Below are 27,404 nucleotides of genomic sequence, written 5' to 3'. Positions count from 1 at the left end.
GGATAGCAGGTATAGTAGGGAGAGATGGTGCCTATAGTAGCAGTGGGGGGATAATAGTCTCTGGGAAGGGACTGGGGCTGTGGGATAGCAGGTATAGTAGGGAGAGATGGTGCCTATAGTAGCAGTGGGGGGATAATAGCCTCTGGGAAGGGACTGGGGCTGTGGGATAGCAGGTATAGTAGGGAGAGATGGTGCCTATAGTAGCAGTGGGGGGATAATAGCCTCTGGGAAGGGACTGGGGCTGTGGGATAGCAGGTATAGTAGGGAGAGATGGTGCCTATAGTAGCAGTGGGGGGATAATAGCCTCTGGGAAGGGACTGGGGCTGTGGGATAGCAGGTATAGTAGGGAGAGATGGTGTCCTTGTTCCTTAACATATGATTACTATCTATTATGTAACCAGGGAGACTGCTGAAAAATCCCGGAGATTTGACAGTTCTGCCCTAGGACCATGTGTTGGTTGGACTGTTGGACATCACTGATTGTTAATAAAGGAGATCCCATGTCTGATCTGCAGGAATTGACTAACAATAGATCCAAATAAATAATCTGGTGCTTTTCCTTTGTGACATCACTTTCTCCATGGCCAGAGCCAACAGGTGCCCATCCCAGGCCAGACACACTGGTTTGCCGCAGTTGCCAATGGAGCAGATCTGGGCCTGATTCTATAGCACGAGGCTCGGGTACCCAGGCAGGCAGGGAAAATACCGGCCCCTACACGGGGCAGCACCTTTGCACCCACCTAAATGCCCCTGTGAGTGGCACCGTGACAGCCACACTGCCGCTCTATGTTCTCTCTTAGCAAAGGGAACAGAGTACAAGGCAAAAGCTGGGAGCCTCCCCTGACGCCTCTCACTGTAACTGAAGTCCTTGTCCTGATTTAGTCGCTTTTTGGTCAGTAAAACGCCTGCAGCACAAGCAGTCGGGTTAACATTACCTCTAGTGACCTTATGTTTTATTAGCTTTTTGGGTGCTAACATAGCTGAACATTGAACATTAACTGTGCCCGGGGCAGAACCAAAAGGCCGGAGGCAACAAGACGAGCAAATTCCAGCAAAAATTGATTTCTGTGCAAAAAAATAGGCTTAATTATTTTTTAGACTTAGCTGTATAGGGAGAAACAAATAACGTTTAGCTTTCACAGAAATGTTTCTGTTAGTCCTTAGGCAGTACAGTATGGGGGTACAGCTTATTGTGTGCCCAGAACATTCCTTCTCTGTATATTTGTATTTATACATATGGGTAGGGGGTGCCATAGTGTTTCCCTTAGACAGTACAGTATGGGGGTACAGCTTATTGTGTGCCCAGAACATTCCTTCTCTGTATATTTGTATTTATACATATGGGTAGGGGGTGCCATAGTGTTTCCCTTAGACAGTACAGTATGGGGGTATAGCTTATTGTGTGCCCAGAACATTCCTTCTCTGTATATTTGTATTTATACATATGGGTAGGGGGTGCCATAGTGTTTCCCTTAGACAGTATAGTATGGGGGTACAGCTTATTGTGTGCCCAGAACATTCCCTCTCTGTATATTTGTATTTATACATATGGGAGGGAGGTGCCATAGTGTGTCCCTTAGACAGTACAGTATGGGGGTACAGCTTATTGTGTGCCCAGAACATTCCTTCTCTGTATATTTGTATTTATACATATGGGTAGGCGGTGCCATAGTGTTTCCTTTAGACAGTACAGAAGTTTACTGCCGCGGCCTACATGGGCTTCCAAGCAGACCTCAGTAGCCAGTCCCTGATAACAACTGCCTGCACCCTGGTCTGTGTGCCCTCCCCACGTGTGGGTGCAGTTCCACTGCAGGAGGAGGAATGAAACGGAGCACTAAGTGACTGTTTGTTTGTGTCAGCAGGAATGTCCCCAGGGGCCACGCTGCCTAAATGAAAATATTCTCAATTCATTAACCAGGGCGAACTATTTACCTCCAGGGAGCGAGGCCGACTGAGCTAAATTTTAAGCCCTTAGCGGGGGTATAACCTTTTATTTTGCTTCCTTGCTTCCCCAGTCACCCTTAGACTTGATCAAAGGGCACCCCGACTAGTTATTAATAGAAGTGATGGTTTCTTAGAATCCTTGGGGAAAGAAATAAGGGAGGTCTCACTCATTTGTGCAAACAGCAATGCCTTCATATACCAATATTGTAAACACTATGGCACCTCCTACTCATATGTATAAATACAAATATACAGAGAAGGAATGTTCTGGGCACACAATAAGCTGTACCCCCATACTGTACTGTCTAAGGGAAACACTATGGCACCTCCCTCCCATATGTATAAATACAAATATACAGAGAAGGAATGTTCTGGGCACACAATAAGCTGTACCCCCATACTGTACTGTCTAAGGGAAACACTATGGCACCTCCTACCCATATGTATAAATACAAATATACAGAGAAGGAATGTTCTGGGCACACAATAAGCTGTACCCCCATACTGTACTGTCTAAGGGAAACACTATGGCACCCCCTACCCATATGTATAAATACAAATATACAGAGAAGGAATGTTCTGGGCACACAATAAGCTGTACCCCCATACTGTACTGTCTAAGGGAAACACTATGGCACCCCCTACCCATATGTATAAATACAAATATATAGAGAAGGAATGTTCTGGGCACACAATAAGCTGTACCCCCATACTGTACTGTCTAAGGGCAACACTATGGCACCCCCTACCCATATGTATAAATACAAATATACAGAGAAGGAATGTTCTGGGCACACAATAAGCTGTACCCCCATACTGTACTGTCTAAGGGAAACACTATGGCACCCCCTACCCATATGTATAAATACAAATATACAGAGAAGGAATGTTCTGGGCACACAATAAGCTGTACCCCCATACTGTACTGTCTAAGGGAAACACTATGGCACCCCCTACCCATATGTATAAATACAAATATACAGAGAAGGAATGTTCTGGGCACACAATAAGCTGTACCCCCATACTGTACTGTCTAAGGGAAACACTATGGCACCTCCTACCCATATGTATAAATACAAATATACAGAGAAGGAATGTTCTGGGCACACAATAAGCTGTACCCCCATACTGTACTGTCTAAGGGAAACACTATGGCACCCCCTACCCATATGTATAAATACAAATATACAGAGAAGGAATGTTCTGGGCACACAATAAGCTGTACCCCCATACTGTACTGTCTAAGGGAAACACTATGGCACCCCCTACCCATATGTATAAATACAAATATACAGAGAAGGAATGTTCTGGGCACACAATAAGCTGTACCCCCATACTGTACTGTCTAACGGAAACACTATGGCACCCCCTACCCATATGTATAAATACAAATATACAGAGAAGGAATGTTCTGGGCACACAATAAGCTGTACCCCCATACTGTACTGTCTAAGGGAAACACTATGGCACCCCCTACCCATATGTATAAATACAAATATACAGAGATGGAATGTTCTGGGCACACACCTTTATCTTACCAAGCCCGGTGCTGGATTGCAATACAAATTAATAGGCCAAATTAAAATAAATGAAAGACTGGCTGTTCCTTTACTTTTGAAGTGTAAGGCCACAACATCTAAGGTTTCACATTAGCGGTGTTTTCTCTAATTATAACAACGTCTCGGTTCACTGGGTCCTCACTGAAATGGGCGGAGCTCCTTGGCGTTAGTCATTGTGCTGTCAGCCTATTGTGTGCCCACGGGCACTCTCACCTGGGTGATGCCTCTCAGAGAGAGAGATCTATTCTGCTTTGTTTGCCAAAGGGATTCCAATCCCTCGGGGGAAGATTTGACGGGACGTGTCCCAACAGCCGAAGCCGGGAAATGGTTCCACCTGTAATTAGTACCTGCGCCCTCGCCTCTCTCCCCTGACACGGGGGGGGGGGGGGGCTGAAAGGGCACGTAGATGCGCCCGGGACAGCACTCCTCCCTAGTTTTGCTATTTTATTTTTTGCGAACGATCATCATAATGTATTTATATTGTGCCAAAAAGTTATGCAACAAGTTATAAAGAAAGAAAAAAGCATCCGGGTACCTAATAAACGTGGCTTAGAAGATGAACAAGGGAGAATAAGAGGGCCCTGCCCCCAAGAACTTACAGTCTAACAGATTTAAGGAGAACAATTTAAAAGGGACCTGTCACCCAGACATAAAAAGCTCTATAACTAAAGCCCTTCTCAAATTAAACTTGAAACCCAAACTCATTTTTATACTTTCACTTTCCATTCAGCACTCACTTCCCCCTCCCTCCTCAACATCTAACTTACATGGGCAACTGCATCAGGCCCCCCATTCTGCCACATACAAGGTGATACAAAGCTTTCCTTGCTAACATAATGGCGGCTGCCTGTTGGCTGTGATTGGGTAATCCCACGAGTGAAGGAAACAAGATTTATATTGATTATTTAGTGTATTTCTTAGGGTGACAGGTCCCCTTTAAAGCTGTTGGTGATTTGAGGGGGTCATTCACTACAACCCCACACACCTGTGCTAGACCGCTTATAGAAAATAGCGCAGGTCAGGTGACCTTTATGAGCGAATGGGGCTTGGGAAGCAAAGCACTATTCTTATCTCACAGGCTTATTTTTCTTCTTCTTATTATTCTTCCGTACAAAAGTCCCGCACCGTTTGTCGTAGACCCATGAGTGAGGTGTCAAATCATGCGGCCTATTCGGGAATGGGGTGCTATGACTTTTCTAAGGGGTGGGCGGTTAATTGCCCCCGCAGGGGGGAATTAACCGGCCCAAAAATCCCATTGACTTAACATTAGGGCCAACTTTGACAGATTGTAGCGCAGAAAGGAAATTTTTTAGAAACGTGAAATTTACCACATTTGAAGAGGTTTGCAACCTGTGTCAGAAGATACCCCGCACAAGGGTATAGGTTTTACCCCCGGGGCAAGAGAGGTCCCCAAATTTGCCCCATTGACTTATAATGGGGATTTTGGGGATGTAATTGCCCCAGCAGGGGGCAATTATCCGCCCATAGACTTAACATTGAGACCAACTTTGACCCGCACCATTTGTCGTAGACCCATGAATGAGGTGTCAAACCGTTAGGCTTATTCGTGAATGGGTGTGCTATGACTTTTCTGAGGGGTGGGAGGTTAATGGGTAACACGAGTTTTGCCACGGCAAGCACCACTCACATTTTCTTCAGGAAATGTACCTCTCTAGTTTTTATTGTAATACTGCCCTTTGGGTTGGGGAAGTAGGCGGGGTGTAACATGGGGGGGGGTGATGATGTCACATGGTGGGGAAATGGGCAGAGTGGGCGGGGAAATGGGTGGAGTAGGTGGGGAAATGGGAAGAATGGGTGGAGAATGGGCACAGTGGGTGGGGAAATGGGAAGAATGGGTGGGGAAATGGGTGGCGTAGGTGGGGAAATGGGAAGAATGGGTGGGGAAATGGGCACAGTGGGTGGAGAAATGGGCGGAGTAGGTGGGGAAATGGGCACAGTGGGTGGAGAAATGGGCGGAGTAGGTGGGGAAATGGGAAAAATGGGTGGGGAAATGGGCACAGTGGGTGGGGAAATGGGTGGAGTAGGTGGGGAAATGGGAAGAATGGGTGGAGAATGGGCACAGTGGGTGGGGAAATGGGTGGAGTAGGTGGGGAAATGGGCACAGTGGGTGGAGAAATGGGCGGAGTAGGTGGGGAAATGGGCACAGTGGGTGGGAAAATGGGAAGAATGGGTGGAGAATGGGCACAGTGGGTGGGGAAATGGGAAGAATGGGTGGGGAAATGGGTGGAGTAGGTGGGGAAATGGGAAGAATGGGTGGGGAAATGGGCACAGTGGGTGGAGAAATGGGCGGAGTAGGTGGGGAAATGGGAAAAATGGGTGGGGAAATGGGCACAGTGGGTGGGAAAATGGGAAGAATGGGTGGAGAAATGGGCACAGTGGGTGAGGAAATGGGTAGGGTATAGGCGGGACTGCAATACTTTATCAGAGAGCAGAGCTATCAACCCCCCCATATTTGTTCTATTGTCTGCAATTGATGTTGCTTTCGGGTATCCCCCCCATCCTGGGAACCTAAGCGTTGGGGTTGGAAGCTCTGAGAGAGGCTCAGGGAAGGGAGGGTTTGTAGGGTATTACAAATTAGTACTTGTGGCCCCGGCCCCACTGGCTGGGGGGTAACCCTAAACCTATACCCAGTCCTGCTGGGCTCTAACAAGACTTACTGCCATAGGGCAGGCTGTATGGGCGGGGCTCCCTGCTATCGCCTGCACCTCCCTGCAACGTGATTGGTCAACAAATTCATATATTGTAGCTGGCGTGATACAAACTGGATATTTCCCAGAATTTCCAGTACTCCCCCCCCCCAACCCTGGTGTGACCTGCAGGGGTCCCGGCGCTGTACAACACACGCAGGATTCCGTGAGCAGAACGCAGACATGTTTTACAAGATGTAATTGCCCCACAGCGGCAGCACAAACCCATAAAAGTGTATATTTCTTACACAGACACTGTCAGCGGTCGTTGGGGAGGGGGGCCCAGACCGCGGGGTCTGCTTCCTCCATTTAGCAGGTAAATCTCCACTCCACACCTGCTCCAAGGTAGGATAGTGGGCGGGGAGCAGGTGTGAGTGGGGGGCGAGCAGAACTGAGGGGCGGCAGGTCAGGGCGGGGGGGCTGGGTGAGTTTGCTACTCTGTGTTGGGCCCCTCTGAAGATTTTTTGCAGGGGGGCCCAGCACAGAGTAGTTCAACTTTGAGTTAACTTTTAGCATGATGTAGAGAGTAATATTCTGAGACAGTTTGCAATTGGTCTTCATTTTTGTAGTTTTTTAGTTATTTCATTTTCAGTTCAGGAGCTCTCCAGTCTGGAGTTTCAGCAGTTATTTGATTGCTAGGGTCCATGTTACCTTAGCAACCAGGGAGTTGTTTGGATGAGAGGCTGGTATATCAATAGGAGAGGACAGGAATAGAAAAGAAAGTTACAAATAGTAACAATAACAATAAAACTGGAGCTTCACAGAGCAATAGGTTTTTGGTTGCCGGGGTCAGTGACCCCCCGTTTAAAAACTGCAGAGTGTTGGAAGAAGAAGGCAAATAATTCAAAAACTATAACAAATAATGAAGACCAATTGAAAAGTTGCTAAGTGCGTGTTTTGAGGTGTGTCCAAGAACATAGATCACAAATATTAATCAAAATGCTGTTTGTTTATCCCAGTCTTGGATCATTACAGGTGAGGACCTTATCAGCAGGCAATGCCCCAGGGTCGGACTGGAGGGTGCAGGGCCCTACGGGGCTACCTCCCCAGGGGCCCTGCAGGTGCCCCCGCCGGCCGCATCCCCTAAACCCCCCTTGCAAGGGCCCCGCTGAACCTCCCTAACCCCCCCTGAGCCTCCCTAACCCCCCCTGAGCCTCCCTAATCCCCCCTGAGCCTCCCTAACCCTCCGCAGGGGCCCCTGCTGAGCCCCCCAACCACATCCTCCCCTGAGCGTGCATAAGTTTAATGTGTCAGGGGAGGAATGGTTGGTTGGGGGAGTGCCAGCAAGGGTTGGGTCTGGGCCGCTGGGGCCAGGGCCCACTGGGTTTTTCCCCAGTGTTCCGGCAACCCAGTCCGACCCTGCAATGCCCGATGGGATTTTCAAATCTTCTATAACATAGCTGCCCAGTCCCCAGTCAGATAGCCTTCAGGCAGGCTCTGGTTTTGGTGCCATAGATGGTCCAATGAGGTTATTGAGCCAGCAGCTAATGTCGGGTCCTGGGTTTACCCACCATAGGGGCCACATCTTAATCAGGACATGATTGCATGCAATAGGTTCATTTAGATTTCACCGATTACTGCTTTTGTAGCCCGTGTATGGGCACTACCAACGGGCATGCCTGACCGATATCTGGCCTGAAATCGGGCAGATCTCGATTGGGCAGGTTAGAAAATCTAGTCGGGCGATATCAGGAGAACCCTGGGGCCAAACGATCGAATTATAATGACAGCTATAGGTAAAGTCGGTCCGGGGGCCGCATCAATGAGCCGATGCGGCCCCCGGACCGACTTTACCTATACCCGTCATCATAATTCAATTTGGCCCTGGGGCCAAACGATCAAATTACCTGGATTCTCCCGATATCCCCCACCCGTAGGTGTATGGGGACCGTTAGAGTCACTCACAACTCAATTAAACATTCACCTGTTAATGACAGACTCCGCCTCTGATCAAACAGTGGGCGGAGTTAACCAAGGGATAATAAATGAAGCCCAGGGATGGAGCCAGAGTTCCCGCTAATGCTCTGTAGATTCGCAGGAGTCAAGCAAATGTGCTTTCTCATATATATAAGTATTTATTTGGCTTGGGAGGGAGCCACAGGTTAGTGATTAGGTGTGTGCACGCCTTAAGCTCATGCTTTGCAACTGCCAAGTCAGCTGAATGTTAATTTGCTGTATTGCTGCCAAGTGGTGGAAAACAAGAAATGATTATTTTGCCCATAGGATCTCTCAGCGGTCTCATTGCCGTTACGGGTAGTGCTGTGTCAGGTTTAGCGCAGGGCATAGAGTGCTGGCACCACACCCTAGCAGCAGTCTCTGTGCCAAATAATATCCTTGCTAATAATATATATATTTCATTTGTGGATTTTCCCCGATTCTTTAGGTTAGGTGGTTTTAACCAGTTGCTTCTCAGAAAGGAGCCTGTGGCAAAATAAACATATGGTTAATGTTGAGCCACTGGAGTATGGGAAAAGCTGTAAAGCAATCTATGTGTTACAAACACACCTTGGAGTAGTGGCTACTAACCTTGTACTCACAGCCTGTTGTACCTTTTAAGCTGCAGTGGTTTTGTTTGGCCAGTAGAGGGGGCTCCTGCTCTATCATAATGCTCTGTCTACTAATAATATTGCAACCCAAACTGGCCAGCCAAGCCCCCTGCCCCTACATTAAACACACAATCCCCCTTTATATCATGTATTTTTTTCACATTAGACCAGTGCAGATGTGCTCAGGTTCAATCTAAGGTTTATATTGCCTTTAAACTGCGAGTTTGGTATGTGGAGTAAGCACTCAGCCATGGATATAATGGTTTCCTTTTCATTTCCCCAAGGCACAGCACAATGTACATACTGCGCGTGTTTGTGCTTTTTTTTTTTTTACTGGGGAAGAATTCTGTATTTTTATAGTTCCATTTGCTAGTGATCTTCACACACTGGGGAATGCCAGCGGGATACAGGTGAAAGGCTGAAGGTCCCATTGCGATTGGTCAGATTTAATTGCACCAATTGCACTAGTTGCACTGATTTCATATTAAAGAAAAAGTAAATATGCACTTTATGTATTACATCTCTCAACCTTAATTCTTTACCCTTGACTATTAGTCTATACCCCTCTACCGTTACTCGACTATCAGTCCTCAGCCCTCGACTATCAGTCCTCAGCCCTCGACTATCAGTCCTCAGCCCTCAACTATCAGTCCTCAGCCCTCGACTATCAGTCCTCAGCCCTCGACTATCAGTCCTCAGCCCTCGACTATCAGTCCTCAGCCCTCGACTATCAGTCCTCAGCCCTCGACTATCAGTCCTCAGCCCTCGACTATCAGTCCTCAGCCCTCGACTATCAGTCCTCAGCCCTCGACTATCAGTCCTCAGCCCTCGACTATCAGTCCTCAGCCCTCGACTATCAGTCCTCAGCCCTCGACTATCAGTCCTCAGCCCTCGACTATCAGTCTTTAGACCTCGACTATCAGTCTTTAGACCTCGACTATCAGTCCTTAGCCCTCGACTATCAGTCCTTAGCCCTCGACTATCAGTCCTCAGCCCTCGACTATCAGTCCTCAGCCCTCGACTATCAGTCCTCAGCCCTCGACTATCAGTCCTCAGCCCTCGACTATCAGTCCTCAGCCCTCGACTATCAGTCCTCAGCCCTCGACTATCAGTCTTTAGACCTCGACTATCAGTCCTTAGACCTCGACTATCAGTCCTTAGCCCTCATCAGCGCTTAAGCTGGCCATACATGCACCAATATAATCCTACAAAACTCTGAGTTATCGACGATCCAATGGGTTTGAAAATTTCAGTAGGATAACCATAAAGTCTGTGTGTGTATTGTGTATCTGACAGTATCCTTGGGGGACCTACAATGGGAGTCGGGTCGGGCACATACAGGGGCAGTTAGTTCGGGGACCACATCAACGAGCCGACTGAATTTTCTAACCTGGCCGATCGATATCTGGCCAATTTCAGGCCAGATATCGGTCGGCATGCCCCTTGTTCCTGACCCTACACGGGCCGATAAGCTGACGAATCAGGTTAATGGACCCATTTTGGCAGCTACTATCGACCCGTGTATGGGGACCTTTAGTAATCATCACTGTCAGTCCCACAACACTTACTAATTATTCTTACTAAGCAATCAGCCCCCATGCCTCAGTCCAGTCAGTTATCAGTGCTGCTCGATGGCCATCATTCTTGACCCCTCAACCTTACGTTCTCAACCATCAGTTTTAAACCCTCAACCTTCAGTCTTCAGTCCTCAACCCCCCCAGCACAATTTTCAGTCCTCAGCCATTGGACCACATTCCACAGCTATCAGTTTTCAACCATCAGACCATACTCTTCAACCATGAGTCCTTGCCCCTCACCCATCAGTCCTGACCCCCTCAGTTTTCAGTCCTCAACCATCAGACCACACTTCCAAACCATCAGCCCTCAACCATGGTCCTCAACTCCTCAATTTTTAGTACTCGACAATTAGACCACACTACCTAACCTTTAGTCCTTAACCATCAGACCACTCTCCTCAACCATAAGCCCTCACTAATTAACCATCAATCCTCACCCCCTCAATTTTCAGTCCTTAACCATCAATCTACACTCTATCATAGTCCTCCTCTATTGGATCAAAATCCTCCTCACCTCTCAACCGTGAGTCCTCACCCCCTCAGTTGTCATCCCTTAACCATAAGACCACATTCCCTAACCATTAATCTATAATCATTAGACCACACTCCTCAACCATGAGTCCTCACTCCTCAACCATGAGTCCCCACCTTGAACAAGTCCTTGTGCCCCATTGCTCAGGCCTCATTGCTCATCCAAAAGACTTTATCACCAAACTATCCATCGTTATGCCCTAACTATTATTCATCATCCATCAACAGTCAATTCTGACCTCTCAGGCATCAGTCTTCACCCCTGTAACCTAGGGTATGCTATACAGAACAGAAGGTTGAGGTTGGCCTATAAGCCATTACATTGGGAAATCATGCTAGTGCCAAATAGCCCCCCCCCACCAAGCAAGTAATATTTTGCATATACACAATATTCTATGTACTGACGCATTATTTCTATAATGTTAGTCCTTCTGTATGTATTTGACACTTGTACTGTGATCTTGAGTTAATCGCTGGAATCCTTGCCATAAAGCAAGGAAAGGAAGCAGTAACTTCACGGCATTACATAATATTACACCTTATTTTTGAGCACCATTATTTGAATAAAGTAAGCCTTTAATGAGAGAGAGATGTTGGGTACGAGCCTTGACCTTGCTTGGGCCGCTGCGAAGCTATTAAGACGCTGTTAGGCATGAAATTGTTTTTCAGCCTTCGGAGCCAACTTTGAAATGCAGCAAATTGGTAAAGGAGGGAAGGTATTTGCTTTCAGTTATTGACACTTTGTGACATTTTGGACGGGAGACAGAAGACAGAGCAGCCCCTCAGCGAGTGAGGAAATCCCCCAGAGAGTGTGGGAAACGTTTAGAAGAGCGACTCGGTGCCAGAATAAGCAATCCAGCTCTTTTGCACAAGGAAAGCGAATCCGGGAGAAATTCTCCGTTTTTGTTATTGTATGAGCCGAGCGGCCTGTGCCAATGTACATAATGTCGCTGACAGACCGCATCTGGCGACACCGCGCTCTGCCTGCGGGGCTCTCAGTGGGGCTCTGCTGCCCCTCATCCCCGTATCCCAGCTTGTAACGGGGGGCAAAGGGTTACTCAGTGTTGGAATCAGATCTCCGTCAAGGACTTGTGCTTGCTCCTTGCCAACACATCTCTGTCCGGGGCACCCCATTAAAATGCTGTTTGGAATTTCGCATTGTAGGTTTGGGGGGGCATCTTAAACTTAAGCCACAAAGGATTCAGTTTGGCCAGGCACTTGGATTCGCCCAAAAATAGCTGAATCCTGGATTTGGTGCACCCCTAGTTGCTTTTGCTGCTTACAGAAGCAGAGTTGCCAACTTGAAAGTATTAGTAGCCGGGGGATAGTGCAGAAAATCTGTGGCTATACTGGGAAGTGACCCGCTGGGCCTCGCTTCCAAAAGTGACGTCACGCGCGTGCACAGATGCCAAATTGAAGCCGAAAGATCACTGCCCGGCCATGTGCAAATGTGCCAAGGAGCCAGCGCTACACATTAGAACTGCTTTCAGCTAACCTATTGTTTCTCCTACTCCCATGTAACTGGAGGAGTCCCAAGCCGGACTTGGATTTCTTACTATTGAGTGCTATTCTGATACCTACTGGGAGCTGCTATCTTGCTCCCTTCCCATTGTTCTGCTGATCGGCTGCTGGGGGGGTGAGGGGGGGAGATCACTCCAACTTGCAGCGCAGCAGTAAAGTGTGCCTGAGTCTGAGCTTTCAGCCAGCGCTACACATTAGAACTGCTTTCAGCTAACCTACTGTTTCTCCTACTCCCATGTAACTGGAGGAGTCCCAAGCCGGACTTGGATTTCTTACTATTGAGTGCTATTCTGATACCTACTGGGAGCTGCTATCTTGCTCCCTTCCCATTGTTCTGCTGATCGGCTGCTGGGGGTGAGGGGGGGGGATATCACTCCAACTTGCAGCGCAGCAGTAAAGTGTGAGTGAAGTTTATCAGAGCACAGGTCACATGGCTGTGGCACCCTGGGAAATGAAGAATATGGCTAGCCCCATGGGAAAAACAGATTACAATGATTACAAAGGGGCCCCTTCTGTGCAGAATATCACACCTTCCTCACTGCTTAATACCGTATAGCTGCCCCCCCCCATTTTTTTATAGTTTTATTTTGTAAAATGTCAACATCAAAAATGGCAACTTGGATAAATGTAAATATTGTGTAAATGTGAATCAAGGTAAATCTCTGAATCTTGGCGGCGGGGTGGGGGGGGGGGCTTTAGAATAGTTTCAAATGTAAAACAGACAGGAGGTCCCCCGACAAGACGCTGCGTGCCTGCATTCCTGCTTTCTTTTCAGATGACTTGCAGGCACCAAGTGGGACTTTTGATTTCGAATTGTCAGTTTTTTTGCCCAATAAACATTTGCACAAGAATGTTTTAAACGTGCTGCTGGTTGTGGATGGCTGCCATCCCCTGTAATCGCTAAATCAACAGCAGATAATCCATGGGGCTCAGTGGTGCTGAGCAGCGATTAACTGTTCCTTTAGAAACACACGAAATGCTCTGCAGAGCTGAATAGGAGACGGAGCGAAACGGGGTCCCGGGAGTCAAGAAACAGTGTCGCTGCCAGCGCCTAATATCATGGTATAAATATAATGCATGGGAATCGGAACAGGAACCTGCAACACATCAAATGGCAATCCTTTATCATAAGCCTTATACATATACTGTATAATAGCCTCTGGGAAGGGACTGGGGCTGTGGGATAGCAGGTATAGTAGGGAGAGATGGTGCCTATAGTAGCAGTGGGGGGATAATAGCCTCTGGGAAGGGACTGGGGCTGTGGGATAGCAGGTATAGTAGGGAGAGATGGTGCCTATAGTAGCAGTGGGATAATAGCCTCTGGGAAGGGACTGGGGCTGTGGGATAGCAGGTATAGTAGGGAGAGATGGTGCCTATAGTAGCAGTGGGATAATAGCCTCTGGGAAGGGACTGGGGCTGTGGGATAGCAGGTATAGTAGGGAGAGATGGTGCCTATAGTAGCAGTGGGGGGATAATAGCCTCTGGGAAGGGACTGGGGCTGTGGGATAGCAGGTATAGTAGGGAGAGATGGTGCCTATAGTAGCAGTGGGATAATAGCCTCTGGGAAGGGACTGGGGCTGTGGGATAGCAGGTATAGTAGGGAGAGATGGTGCCTATAGTAGCAGTGGGATAATAGCCTCTGGGAAGGGACTGGGGCTGTGGGATAGCAGGTATAGTAGGGAGAGATGGTGCCTATAGTAGCAGTGGGGGGATAATAGCCTCTGGGAAGGGACTGGGGCTGTGGGATTGCAGGTATAGTAGGGAGAGATGGTGCCTATAGTAGCAGTGGGGGGATAATAGCCTCTGGGAAGGGACTGGGGCTGTGGGATTGCAGGTATAGTAGGGAGAGATGGTGCATATAGTAGCAGTGGGGGGATAATAGCCTCTGGGAAGGGACTGGGGCTGTGGGATAGCAGGTATAGTAGGGAGAGATGGTGCCTATAGTAGCAGTGGGGGGATAATAGCCTCTGGGAAGGGACTGGGGCTGTGGGATAGCAGGTATAGTAGGGAGAGATGGTGCCTATAGTAGCAGTGGGGGGATAATAGCCTCTGGGAAGGGACTGGGGCTGTGGGATAGCAGGTATAGTAGGGAGAGATGGTGCCTATAGTAGCATAATAGCTTGATAATTTGGTACTTTACACACACTATATATACACACACACATTGTAGTAGAAAGTGAAGTGTATGGGTTGCGGCAGACACAGTTGTGCAATAATAATAAGTTGTGGGGGAGAGGGAAAATAGTGTGAAAATCCGCACAGGGAGGGGGGACCGGCAGTCACACAGCCAGAGACATTGCGAAAACCTTTACCCGCGCCGCCGTGGCTATAGGATGGAGCGTCAGACAAGTCCCATAAGTTCCTTGGGGAGCCGAGTGCTTACATTGGCGCGGGGGCTCTCGCAGACTGGGGTACTGAGCGCTTGGCAGCCGTTGCCCCTCTTGGTGTCACAATGCTAATGAGTAATAGGAGCAGAATTCTGTTGGACTGTCTGTCACCTACGCTGACCCGCTGTTACGCTATTTATTATTATTATTATACATCAGGCGGAGCGGCGCAGAGATTCATAATGAATCGGATCAACCTGTGAATTTGTCAGAATTTTATATCCACAACCTGTGGTTTTGTAGCTGTTCATAATGGTCAGTTTATTAAAAAATTGTACAGGTATGGGATCCCTTATCCGGAAACCCATTATCCAGAAAGCTCCGAATTACGGAAAGCCCGTCTCCCATAGACTCCATTTTAATCAAATAATTCAGAATTTTAAAACTGATTCATTTTTCTCTGTAATATTGGGTTTATTTAATGGTTAAATGATTCCCTTTTCTCTGTAATAATAAAACAGTACCTGTACTTGATCCCAACTAAGATATAATTACCCCTTATTGGGGGCAGAACAGTCCTATTGGGTTTATTTCATGGTTAAATGATTCCCTTTTCTCTGTAATAATAAAACAGTACCTGTACTTGATCCCAACTAAGATATAATTACCCCTTATTGGGGGCAGAACAGTCCTATTGGGTTTATTTCATGGTTAAATGATTCCCTTTTCTCTGTAATAATAAAACAGTACCTGTACTTGATCCCAACTAAGATATAATTACCCCTTATTGGGGGCAGAACAGCCCTATTGGGTTTATTTCATGGTTAAATGATTCCCTTTTCTCTGTAATAATAAAACAGTACCTGTACTTGATCCCAACTAAGATATAATTACCCCTTATTGGGGCAGAACAGCCCTATTGGGTTTATTTAATGGTTAAATGATTCCCTTTTCTCTGTAATAATAAAACAGTACCTGTACTTGATCCCAACTAAGATATAATTACCCCTTATTGGGGCAGAACAGTCCTATTGGGTTTATTTAATGGTTAAATGATTCCCTTTTCTCTGTAATAATAAAACAGTACCTGTACTTGATCCCAACTAAGATATAATTACCCCTTATTGGGGGCAGAACAGCCCTATTGGGTTTATTTCATGGTTAAATGATTCCCTTTTCTCTGTAATAATAAAACAGTACCTGTACTTGATCCCAACTAAGATATAATTACCCCTTATTGGGGCAGAACAGCCCTATTGGGTTTAATAAATGGTTTATTGATTTTTTAGTAGACTTAAGGTATGGAGATCCAAATTACGGAAAGACCCCTTATCCGGAATACCCTTGGTCCCAAGCATTCTGGAAAACGGGTCCTATACCTGTATAGGGGTGGTTCACCTTTAGCAGGATGTAGGCATTGCTATTCTGAGGTCATATGCAATTGGTCTTCATTTTTTGTGTTATGGTTTCAGTTATTTTGCTTTTGGTTTAGTAGGTTGGTAAGAGCGTAAGGAAGAGCTCAGCCTGAACCCGTCTGTAATCCAGAAATCTTGTGTGGAAATCGTGCCGAACCCACTTTACTTTATTTATTATAATATATGAGTTTTAGTGAGCCACGTGACAGAAATGACATCACTAGGACTGATGACATCACTAAGCACTGTTTATAAGGATAACATTTACAGTTTAGTCCTATAGGGAAATGAAATGCAAAATGAGTGAAAGAAATAATTGTTTGATATCAGCGACTCTCTGTCCCGCCCCTGCAGAGCTGCCGGAGGAACGCTCGGACAACATGCTTGTTGATAACAAGTTAGAAGCTGGGCCGGCGGTTGCCGGGGAGGCCGCGCCGAGGAAACCCTCCAAAAAAGAGATGAAAGAGATCGCCGTGACCAGGGAGAGAGCCAATGAGCAGCAGCGGTCGAAGAGCAACAAAAGTGAAGACAAGAAGAGACCGGCCAGGGTTGGTTACTCTGTATATAGGGCAGTGACTGGGGGGCCATGTCTGCACAATAATCCCTTATAACAAGTACAGGTATGGGATCCCTTATCTGGAAACCTGTTATCCTGAAAGATCCAATTTACGGAAAGGCCATCCCCCATAGACAAATAATTCTAATTTTTAAAAATGATTCCCTCTTTCTCTGTAATAATAAAACAGTACCTGTACTTGATCCCAACTAAGATATAATTACCCCTTATTGGGGCAGAACAGCCCTATTGGGTTTATTTAATGGTTAAATGATTCCCTTTTCTCTGTAATAATAAAACAGTACCTGTACTTGATCCCAACTAAGATATAATTACCCCTTATTGGGGCAGAACAGCCCTATTGGGTTTATTTAATGGTTAAATGATTCCCTTTTCTCTGTAATAATAAAACAGTACCTGTACTTGATCCCAACTAAGATATAATTACCCCTTATTGGGGCAGAACAGCCCTATTGGGTTTATTTAATGGTTAAATGATTCCCTTTTCTCTGTAATAATAAAACAGTACCTGTACTTGATCCCAACTAAGATATAATTACCCCTTATTGGGGGCAGAACAGCCCTATTGGGTTTATGCAATATTTAAATGAATTCTAGCAGACTTAAATTATGGAGATCCAAATTACGGAAAGATCCCTTATCCGGAAAACCCCAGGTCCCGAGCAGTCTGGATAAGGGGCCAGGGGGGGCAGAAAAGTTGCCCTTTGTACATGTGTATATGGGCTATATATATATTGAATTGCTGACCACTCTGCAGGCCAATAGTCTTCTAGCTAGTGTTGCCACCTCTGCCGGCGTTTGTCACTGGGCAGGGGGTTGGGTCATGATGCCATGGGGGCGGGGAAGAGGCGGGGCTGTGCCGTCGCCCCGTCAATCAAAGTGAGTCCTGCTGGTTTGGAAAACCAGACAGGAGGTTTTGACCCGGACAGCCCTTCTGAAGAGGAGATTGTTCGGGTCAAAACCGGACTAGTTCCAGCTCCAACACCTCAGCAAGTGAATTAGATTGGGTGGGTTGAGCTCTGGCTGAAACACTGCAGCCTGGAGAAACCTTCACTGGGATTAAGTAGAGGGTGTATGTGATGTACTGAGTCCTTGCTTTGGTTTGGTTGCAGAGCCTCTGCCAGTTGCAGTTGGACCAGGTTCTGGAGCGGATCTCGGGAATGCACCTCCCTGATGACCGGGGGCCCCTCGAGCACCTTTATGCCCTTCACATTCCCAACTGTGACAAGAACGGCTTCTTTAATCTCAAACAGGTAAATAGAAATGAAAGAATAGGGTGGGTGCAGTGGCCACTAGTGGGCGCTCTTGCTGTCCTGACTGTCAGCTGGAAAGCACATCTGTGAGGCTGCAAACTACCAGTCCCTTTTTGCTGCACAGACTGTGGGACAGACTAAGGGTAAAGATTTTGCACTTTACTTGCCCTTTAAAACAACATCTTTGCTACAACTCCAGGGAACCCTCCTGTACTTACTGTACTTTATCTGCACTGAAGCCATTGCATAACCAGTTACCAAACCAGCGAGTGTGTAATCGTTGCCCCAGGCCAGGGTAATTATGGGTAATTATTGTTTTTTCTCACCGCGCCTTCCTGTGCTGCTTCATCACTTGGAATCCCCTTTAAGTCATTGCCAAATATTCTACCTGGTTCCAAGGAAGGCGCTTTCATGGTGTTTGTTACTCAACCGAGGATTTTATGATTTCCCGAGAAACAGTGTCGTGAGTAACAATTCCACTGCCCAGTGAGTAAGAACAGCCCCCATAGCCTGTACAGAGAGATACCATAATACTATGGCACATAGGGATTCCCCTGTACTAAGCACAATTCAGCAGGAACAGCCTCCTAAGTTTGCTCATAGCCTGTACAGAGACATACCATAATACTATGGCACATAGGGATTCCCCTGTACTAAGCACAATTCAGCAGGAACAGCCTCCTAAGTTTGCTCATAGCCTGTACAGAGACATACCATAATACTATGGCACATAGGGATTCCCCTGTACTAAGCACAATTCAGCAGGAACAGCCTCCTAAGTTTGCTCATAGCCTGTACAGAGACATACCATAATACTATGGCACATAGGGATTCCCCTGTACTAAGCACAATTCAGCAGGAACAGCCCCCTAAGTTTGCCCATAACCTGTACAGAGAGACACCATAAAACTATGGCACATAGGGATTCCCCTGTACTAAGCACAATTCAGCAGGAACAGCCCCCTAAGTTTGCTCATAGCCTGTACAGAGAGATACCATAACACTATGGCACATAGGGATTCCCCTGTACTAAGCACAATTCAGCAGGAACAGCCCCCTAAGTTTGCTCATAGCCTGTACAGAGAGATACCATAAAACTATGGCACATAGGGATCCCCCTGTACTAAGCACAATTCAGCAGGAACAGCCCCCTAAGTTTGCTCATAGCCTGTACAGAGAGATACCATAAAACTATGGCACATAGGGATTCCCCTGTACTAAGCACAATTCAGCAGGAACAGCCCCCTAAGTTTGCCCATAGCCTGTACAGAGATATACCATAAAACTATGGCACATAGGGATTCCCCTGTACTAAGCACAATTCAGCAGGAACAGCCCCCTAAGTTTGCCCATAGCCTGTACAGAGAGATACCATGAACCTATGGCACATAGGGATTCCCCTGTACTAAGCACAATTCAGCAGGAACAGCCCCCTAAGTTTGCTCATAGCCTGTACAGAGAGATACCATAAAACTATGGCACATAGGGATTCCCCTGTACTAAGCACAATTCAGCAGGAACAGCCCCCTAAGTTTGCCCATAGCCTGTACAGAGAGATACCATAAGACCCCCTAATGTATATCTGTTTCCCGTTACAGTGTAAGATGTCGGTGAATGGGCAGCGCGGGGAATGCTGGTGTGTGAATCCCATCACTGGGAAGGCGCTACCTGGATCACCCACTATCCGAGGGGACCCCGAATGCCACTTGTATTACACGAGCCCGGAGGAGGGCCGGGCACATACTCAGCGGGCCCCGTAGCACCGCAGTCCAATCCCTGCCCGCCGCCGGCCAATATCACAATCTTTGTTTCATGCACATTGGATCAAACAATCACCATTGTTGCTGCGGCTCTGAAAGTGGGAATTGGCTGCTCGATGTATTAGCCGAAATCCTCAGCGGGCTTTCCATTTACCAAAGAGAAAAACGCATATCCCGGCGGTTGGATAACGAGGGAACAGAGGATTTGGGAGAATAAGTCAGAGCCAGCCAGTCAGAGCGTCCCTGTTTCATTAGCCAATCAGGATGGACATTACAAATAAACCAAATAACCAGCCCCAAGGGGAAATAAACACCCAAATATATCAACTCCCCTAGGCTGCAGGCTGTCTCTGCTGCGTCTCCTAGCCTGTTTCACTCTGTAGGAACCAGAACCACAACCCATTCCTCCACAACCACAACCCATTCCTCCACAACCGCAACCCATTCCTCCACAACCGCAACCCATTCCTCCACAACCGCAACCCATTCCTCCACAACCGCAACCCATTCCTCCACAACCGCAACCCATTCCTCCACAACCGCAACCCATTCCTCCACAACCGCAACCCATTCCTCCACAACCGCAACCTATTCCTCCACAACCGCAACCCATTCCTCCACAACCGCAACCCATTCCTCCACAACCGCAACCCATTCCTCCACAACCGCAACCCATTCCTCCACAACCGCAACCCATTCCTCCACAACCACAACCCATTCCTCCACAACCACAACCCATTCCTCCACAACCCATTCCTCCACAACCACAACCCATTCCTCCACAACCACAACCCATTCCTCCACAACCACAACCCATTCCTCCACAACCACAACCCATTCCTCCACAACCCATTCCTCCAGAACCACAACCTATTCCTCCACAACCCATTCCTGCACAACCACAACCCATTCCTCCACAACCACAACCCATTCCTCCAGAATCACAACCTATTCCTCCAGAACCACAACCTATTCCTCCACAACCCATTCCTCCAGAACCACAACCCATTCCTCCACTACCCATTCCTCCACAACCACAACCCATTCCTCCACAACCCATTCCTCCAGAACCACAACCCATTCCTCCAGAACCACAACCCATTCCTCCACAACCACAACCCATTCCTCCACAACCCATTCCTCCACAACCACAACCCATTCCTCCACAACCCATTCCTCCACAACCCATTCCTCCACAACCCATTCCTCCAGAACCACAACCCATTCCTCCACAACCACAACCCATTCCTCCACAACCACAACCCATTCCTCCACAACCACAACCCATTCTCCCTCCCAATCAGAAGTCTCTAAATAGTCAGTTCTAAGGGGGGCGGAGTTCTCTAACCCTATTTATTACCCAATTTTGGTGCAAATTAGGATCTTCAATACTTTGATCTTGATAAAAAATGCATGCTGGGAAACTGGGAAGGTTAAAGGGCAACTTCAATTCATCTCTTTCTGTGTGTTTGGGTTTATTTACTGGCTGCAGTTACAGGCAACACGGAGCTGAAGGAATTATGGGCCATTAATGAAAAATCTCTATTATATGTAAGTGGGGTCTCACTTCTATTACCGTAGACAATATTAAATTAAGGAAGCAACGGATTTCCCCTATAAATATATGCATATAAGTGGGAACTGCCATATTTACTGCTATACAGAAGGACCACTAGGGGTGCTGTATAAATGCTATACATAGAGTGTGCACATAATAAGCTGTACCCTCATAGGGCACCTCTGTAACCTCAATATGGCGCCTCATACCCATATGTATAAATACAAATATACAGAGAGGGAATGTTCTGGGCACACAATAAGCTGTACCCCTATACTGTACTGTCTAAGGGAAACACTATGGCACCTCCTACCCATATGTATAAATACAAATATACAGAGAAGGAATGTTCTGGGCACACAATAAGCTGTACCCCCATACTGTACTGTCTAAGGGAAACACTATGGCACCCCCTACCCATATGTATAAATACAAATATACAGAGAGGGAATGTTCTGGGCACACAATAAGCTGTACCCCTATACTGTACTGTCTAAGGGAAACACTATGGCACCCCCTACCCATATGTATAAATACAAATATACAGAGAAGGAATGTTCTGGGCACACAATAAGCTGTACCCCCATACTGTACTGTCTAAGGGAAACACTATGGCACCCCCTACCCATATGTATAAATACAAATATACAGAGAAGGAATGTTCTGGGCACACAATAAGCTGTACCCCCATACTGTACTGTCTAAGGGAAACACTATGGCACCCCCTACCCATATGTATAAATACAAATATACAGAGAAGGAATGTTTATGTAGAAAGTAGTGTTTCCTATTTGAGCAGAGCTAAATGTGGTTATTGTTGTGCTGAGGGATGCTATGGGGTGGGACAGGCTTGGATGTTTGAATGCAGCCCGGTTCTAAATGAATTGCTAATTAGCCATTCAGCATCAATATAAGATGGCTACTTTGTATGGGGTTGGCTTGCAGCAGATTTACTATTTAGGCAATTCACAACAGTATTCAGGGTTCTGGGAGTTGTAGCAGTTAGTCTTTAGGGCTGTTAGTTACCAAAGCCAGATATAAAGTGCCCCTTATTTTAAAAAATCAGTATTAAACCTCTGGCCAATTAGGTTACTGTACAAAAACAACATAGGTTTTCAGTGAATGCTGGGAGTTGTAGTTTAAAAGCCACTTGAGGACCACGCCCCTTCTTTGCCTTTCACCCTCCTGAGCTTTTTCTATGATTATCTTCTATTTGTCTGCAGGATACTTTGTGTTTTTTTAATTATTCCCATTCAGATCTCTGGTTTTCTTGAATGGTTATGTGTGGCGCATTCTGAAAAGTGGCCACTAGGTGTCAGACTATCAGCAGCAGCTCATTAGCAACAGAGCAAAGCAGAACCGGTTCTGCTCAGTCAGGGATGTTCCATATGAGACCGACAGAGGTGGGGAACAGATCCAAGCCTGGCCTAAAGCCAACGCAAGGAAATAAACATTGTCTGGACTAAAAACCATGATGGCAAATTAGCAAATCATTTACAGGCGTGCTGCTTCACTGCACAGAGACCAGTGTAGTCTGCAGAGCCTATATTTCTAATTAGACACAGAAGAAGTGGATTTTATAAGTGTCCAATTTTAAAGGGACGAGGTGGGTAACTAAAACATGGGGGCACCTATATGTAATAACCAAACAAATACATGTATTGGGACAAGAACTCCCGGCCTGATTATAAGCAGCCATTGTTGGATAAGAGTTTGGGATAAAAGCGGTGTAAATACGATGGTTCTGACTGTAATGCGCTGTGCAGCAATGTATAATTACACTGTGTATCCTGCTATAAAGTCAATAAATCTCAAGACAAGTGTAAAGCATCTTTATGGGGAGTGGGACAGACGTGGGCGCTGGGAGTTGTGGGGATTCGTTCGGTTGACTATATGGGACGCTGGGAGTTGTGGGGATTCGTTCAGTTGACTATATGGGACGCTGGGAGTTGTGGGGATTCGTTCAGTTGACTATATGGGACGCTGGGAGTTGTGGGGATTCGTTCAGTTGACTATATGGGACGCTGGGAGTTGTGGGGATTCGTTCAGTTGACTATATGGGACGCTGGGAGTTGTGGGGATTCCTTCAGTTGACTATATGGGACGCTGGGAGTTGTGGGGATTCGTTCAGTTGACTATATGGGACGCTGGGAGTTGTGGGGATTCCTTCAGTTGACTATATGGGACGCTGGGAGTTGTGGGGATTCCTTCAGTTGACTATATGGGACGCTGGGAGTTGTGGGGATTCCTTCAGTTGACTATATGGGACGCTGGGAGTTGTGGGGATTCGTTCAGTTGACTATATGGGACGCTGGGAGTTGTGGGGATTCCTTCAGTTGACTATATGGGACGCTGGGAGTTGTGGGGATTCCTTCAGTTGACTATATGGGACGCTGGGAGTTGTGGGGATTCCTTCAGTTGACTATATGGGACGCTGGGAGTTGTGGGGATTCGTTCAGTTGACTATATGGGACGCTGGGAGTTGTGGGGATTCGTTCAGTTGACTATATGGGACGCTGGGAGTTGTGGGGATTCGTTCAGTTGACTATATGGGACGCTGGGAGTTGTGGGGATTCGTTCAGTTGACTATATGGGACGCTGGGAGTTGTGGGGATTCATTCAGTTGACTATATGGGACGCTGGGAGTTGTGGGGATTCCTTCAGTTGACTATATGGGACGCTGGGAGTTGTGGGGATTCCTTCAGTTGACTATATGGGACGCTGGGAGTTGTGGGGATTCGTTCAGTTGACTATATGGGACGCTGGGAGTTGTGGGGATTCCTTCAGTTGACTATATGGGATGCTGGGAGTTGTGGGGATTCGTTCAGTTGACTATATGGGACGCTGGGAGTTGTGGGGATTCGTTCAGTTGACTATATGGGATGCTGGGAGTTGTGGGGATTCGTTCAGTTGACTATGTGGGACGCTGGGAGTTGTGGGGATTCCTTCAGTTGACTATATGGGACGCTGGGAGTTGTGGGGATTCGTTCAGTTGACTATATGGGACGCTGGGAGTTGTGGGGATTCGTTCAGTTGACTATATGGGACGCTGGGAGTTGTGGGGATTCGTTCAGTTGACTATATGGGACGCTGGGAGTTGTGGGGATTCCTTCAGTTGACTATATGGGACGCTGGGAGTTGTGGGGATTCCTTCAGTTGACTATATGGGACGCTGGGAGTTGTGGGGATTCGTTCAGTTGACTATATGGGACGCTGGGAGTTGTGGGGATTCGTTCAGTTGACTATGTGGGATGCTGGGAGTTGTGGGGATTCCTTCAGTTGACTATATGGGAAGCTGGGAGTTGTGGGGATTCGTTCAGTTGACTATATGGGACGCTGGGAGTTGTGGGGATTCCTTCAGTTGACTATATGGGACGCTGGGAGTTGTGGGGATTCCTTCAGTTGACTATATGGGACGCTGGGAGTTGTGGGGATTCCTTCAGTTGACTATATGGGACGCTGGGAGTTGTGGGGATTCCTTCAGTTGACTATATGGGACGCTGGGAGTTGTGGGGATTCCTTCAGTTGACTATATGGGACGCTGGGAGTTGTGGGGATTCCTTCAGTTGACTATATGGGACGCTGGGAGTTGTGGGGATTCGTTCAGTTGACTATATGGGACGCTGGGAGTTGTGGGGATTCCTTCAGTTGACTATATGGGACGCTGGGAGTTGTGGGGATTCGTTCAGTTGACTATATGGGACGCTGGGAGTTGTGGGGATTCCTTCAGTTGACTATATGGGACGCTGGGAGTTGTGGGGATTCGTTCAGTTGACTATATGGGACACTGGGAGTTGTGGGGATTCGTTCAGTTGACTATATGGGACGCTGGGAGTTGTGGGGATTCGTTCAGTTGACTATATGGGACGCTGGGAGTTGTGGGGATTCGTTCAGTTGACTATATGGGATGCTGGGAGTTGTGGGGATTCGTTCAGTTGACTATGTGGGACGCTGGGAGTTGTGGGGATTCGTTCAGTTGACTATATGGGATGCTGGGAGTTGTGGGGATTCCTTCAGTTGACTATATGGGACGCTGGGAGTTGTGGGGATTCCTTCAGTTGACTATATGGGATGCTGGGAGTTGTGGGGATTCCTTCAGTTGACTATATGGGACGCTGGGAGTTGTGGGGATTCGTTCAGTTGACTATATGGGACGCTGGGAGTTGTGGGGATTCCTTCAGTTGACTATATGGGACGCTGGGAGTTGTAGGGATTCGTTCAGTTGACTATATGGGATGCTGGGAGTTGTGGGGATTCCTTCAGTTGACTATATGGGACGCTGGGAGTTGTGGGGATTCGTTCAGTTGACTATATGGAACGCTGGGAGTTGTGGGGATTCCTTCAGTTGACTATATGGGACGCTGGGAGTTGTGGGGATTCCTTCAGTTGACTATATGGGATGCTGGGAGTTGTGGGGATTCCTTCAGTTGACTATATGGGACGCTGGGAGTTGTGGGGATTCCTTCAGTTGACTATATGGGACGCTGGGAGTTGTGGGGATTCCTTCAGTTGACTATATGGGAAGCTGGGAGTTGTGGGAATTCATTCAGTTGACTATGTGGGACGCTGGGAGTTGAAGCAGGAAACCACTGATTCACTAAGAACTTTTAGCATGATGTAGGGAATGCTATTCTGACACAATTTGCAATTGGTCTTCATTTTTTATTATTTAAAACCATTGTGATGCTACAATTTTATTGTTATTCAAACTGCTACCTGGTTGCTAAGGTAATTTGGACCCTAGCAACCAGATAGCTGCCGAAACCCCAAACTGCAGAGCTGCTGAACAAAAATAGTGAAATTTAGTGAAATAACTAAAAAAAAAAAAAACTACAGATAATAAAAACTTAAGGCCAATTGCAAACTGACTCAGAATATCACTTTCTACATCATACTAAAAGGTAACTCAAAGGTGAACCCATTTCAAAACTTGAAAAAAATAAAAACTTAAGACCAACTGAAAAGTTGCTAAAAATAGGCCATTCCATAACATACAGGTATGGGATCCCTTATTTGGAAACCCATTATCCAGAAAGCTCTGAATAATGGAAAGTCCTTCTCTGTAATAATAAAACAGTACCTGTACTTGATCCAACTAAGATATAATTACCCCTTATTGGGGCAGAACAGCCCTATTGGGTTTATTTAATGGTTAAATGATTCCCTTTTCTCTGTAATAATAAAACAGTACCTGTACTTGATCCCAACTAAGATATAATTACCCCTTATTGGGGGCAGAACAGCCCTATTGGGTTTATTTAATGGTTAAATGATTCCCTTTTCTCTGTAATAATAAAACAGTACCTGTACTTGATCCCAACTAAGATATAATTACCCCGTATTGGGGGCAGAACAGTCCTATTGGGTTTATTTAATGGTTAAATGATTCCCTTTTCTCTGTAATAATAAAACAGTACCTGTACTTGATCCCAACTAAGATATAATTACCCCTTATTGGGGGCAGAACAGCCCTATTGGGTTTATTTAATGGTTAAATGATTCCCTTTTCTCTGTAATAATAAAACAGTACCTGTACTTGATCCCAACTAAGATATAATTACCCCTTATTGGGGCAGAACAGCCCTATTGGGTTTATTTCATGGTTAAATGATTCCCTTTTCTCTGTAATAATAAAACAGTACCTGTACTTGATCCCAACTAAGATATAATTACCCCTTATTGGGGCAGAACAGCCCTATTGGGTTTATTTCATGGTTAAATGATTCCCTTTTCTCTGTAATAATAAAACAGTACCTGTACTTGATCCCAACTAAGATATAATTACCCCTTATTGGATAATGGGTCCTATACCTGTACTAAATTTAACCTGAAGGTGAACCACCCCTATAGGGTAATATCGTATGGGGCAGTAAAGCAGCCGAAACAGCCCCAACCTCAGTGTTATGATTGGCTACAGCTTAGCCTGGCCCTGAGAATGTTCTGGTTGGCTGCAGACTGGTTTGACCCTTAAATATATTCCTGTAATACTTGGTTCAGAGTTGCTACCATCTCTGCCCAAGGGATAGGGGGGGGGGGGGGGGGTTACACACAGACACACTGAGCAAAAATTAAATTAATTAAGGGCAATTAATGTAGAGATGAGCCAAAGCTGTGCAAGGGTCATTTAC

General features: G+C 46.6%; 1 protein-coding gene across 1 annotated transcript in view; it reads left to right on the top strand.

The window, feature by feature from the left end:
- The window catches only part of igfbp2 (insulin like growth factor binding protein 2), a 29,636-nt gene extending 9,590 nt beyond the window's left edge, over positions 1–20,046 (top strand). The window contains 3 exon segments of the mRNA NM_001100237.1: positions 16,483–16,676; positions 17,818–17,958; positions 19,557–20,046. Coding sequence (NP_001093707.1) covers positions 16,483–16,676; positions 17,818–17,958; positions 19,557–19,718 — 497 coding nt within the window. The 3' untranslated portion in view covers positions 19,719–20,046.
- Positions 20,047–27,404: the final 7,358 nt, after the last annotated feature.

Source organism: Xenopus tropicalis, chromosome 9 (genome assembly GCF_000004195.4).
Source record: "Xenopus tropicalis strain Nigerian chromosome 9, UCB_Xtro_10.0, whole genome shotgun sequence".
Taxonomy (NCBI): Eukaryota; Metazoa; Chordata; class Amphibia; order Anura; family Pipidae; genus Xenopus; species Xenopus tropicalis.
Note: the sequence above shows the minus strand (reverse complement) of the source record. Positions and strands in the feature narration are given on the sequence as shown.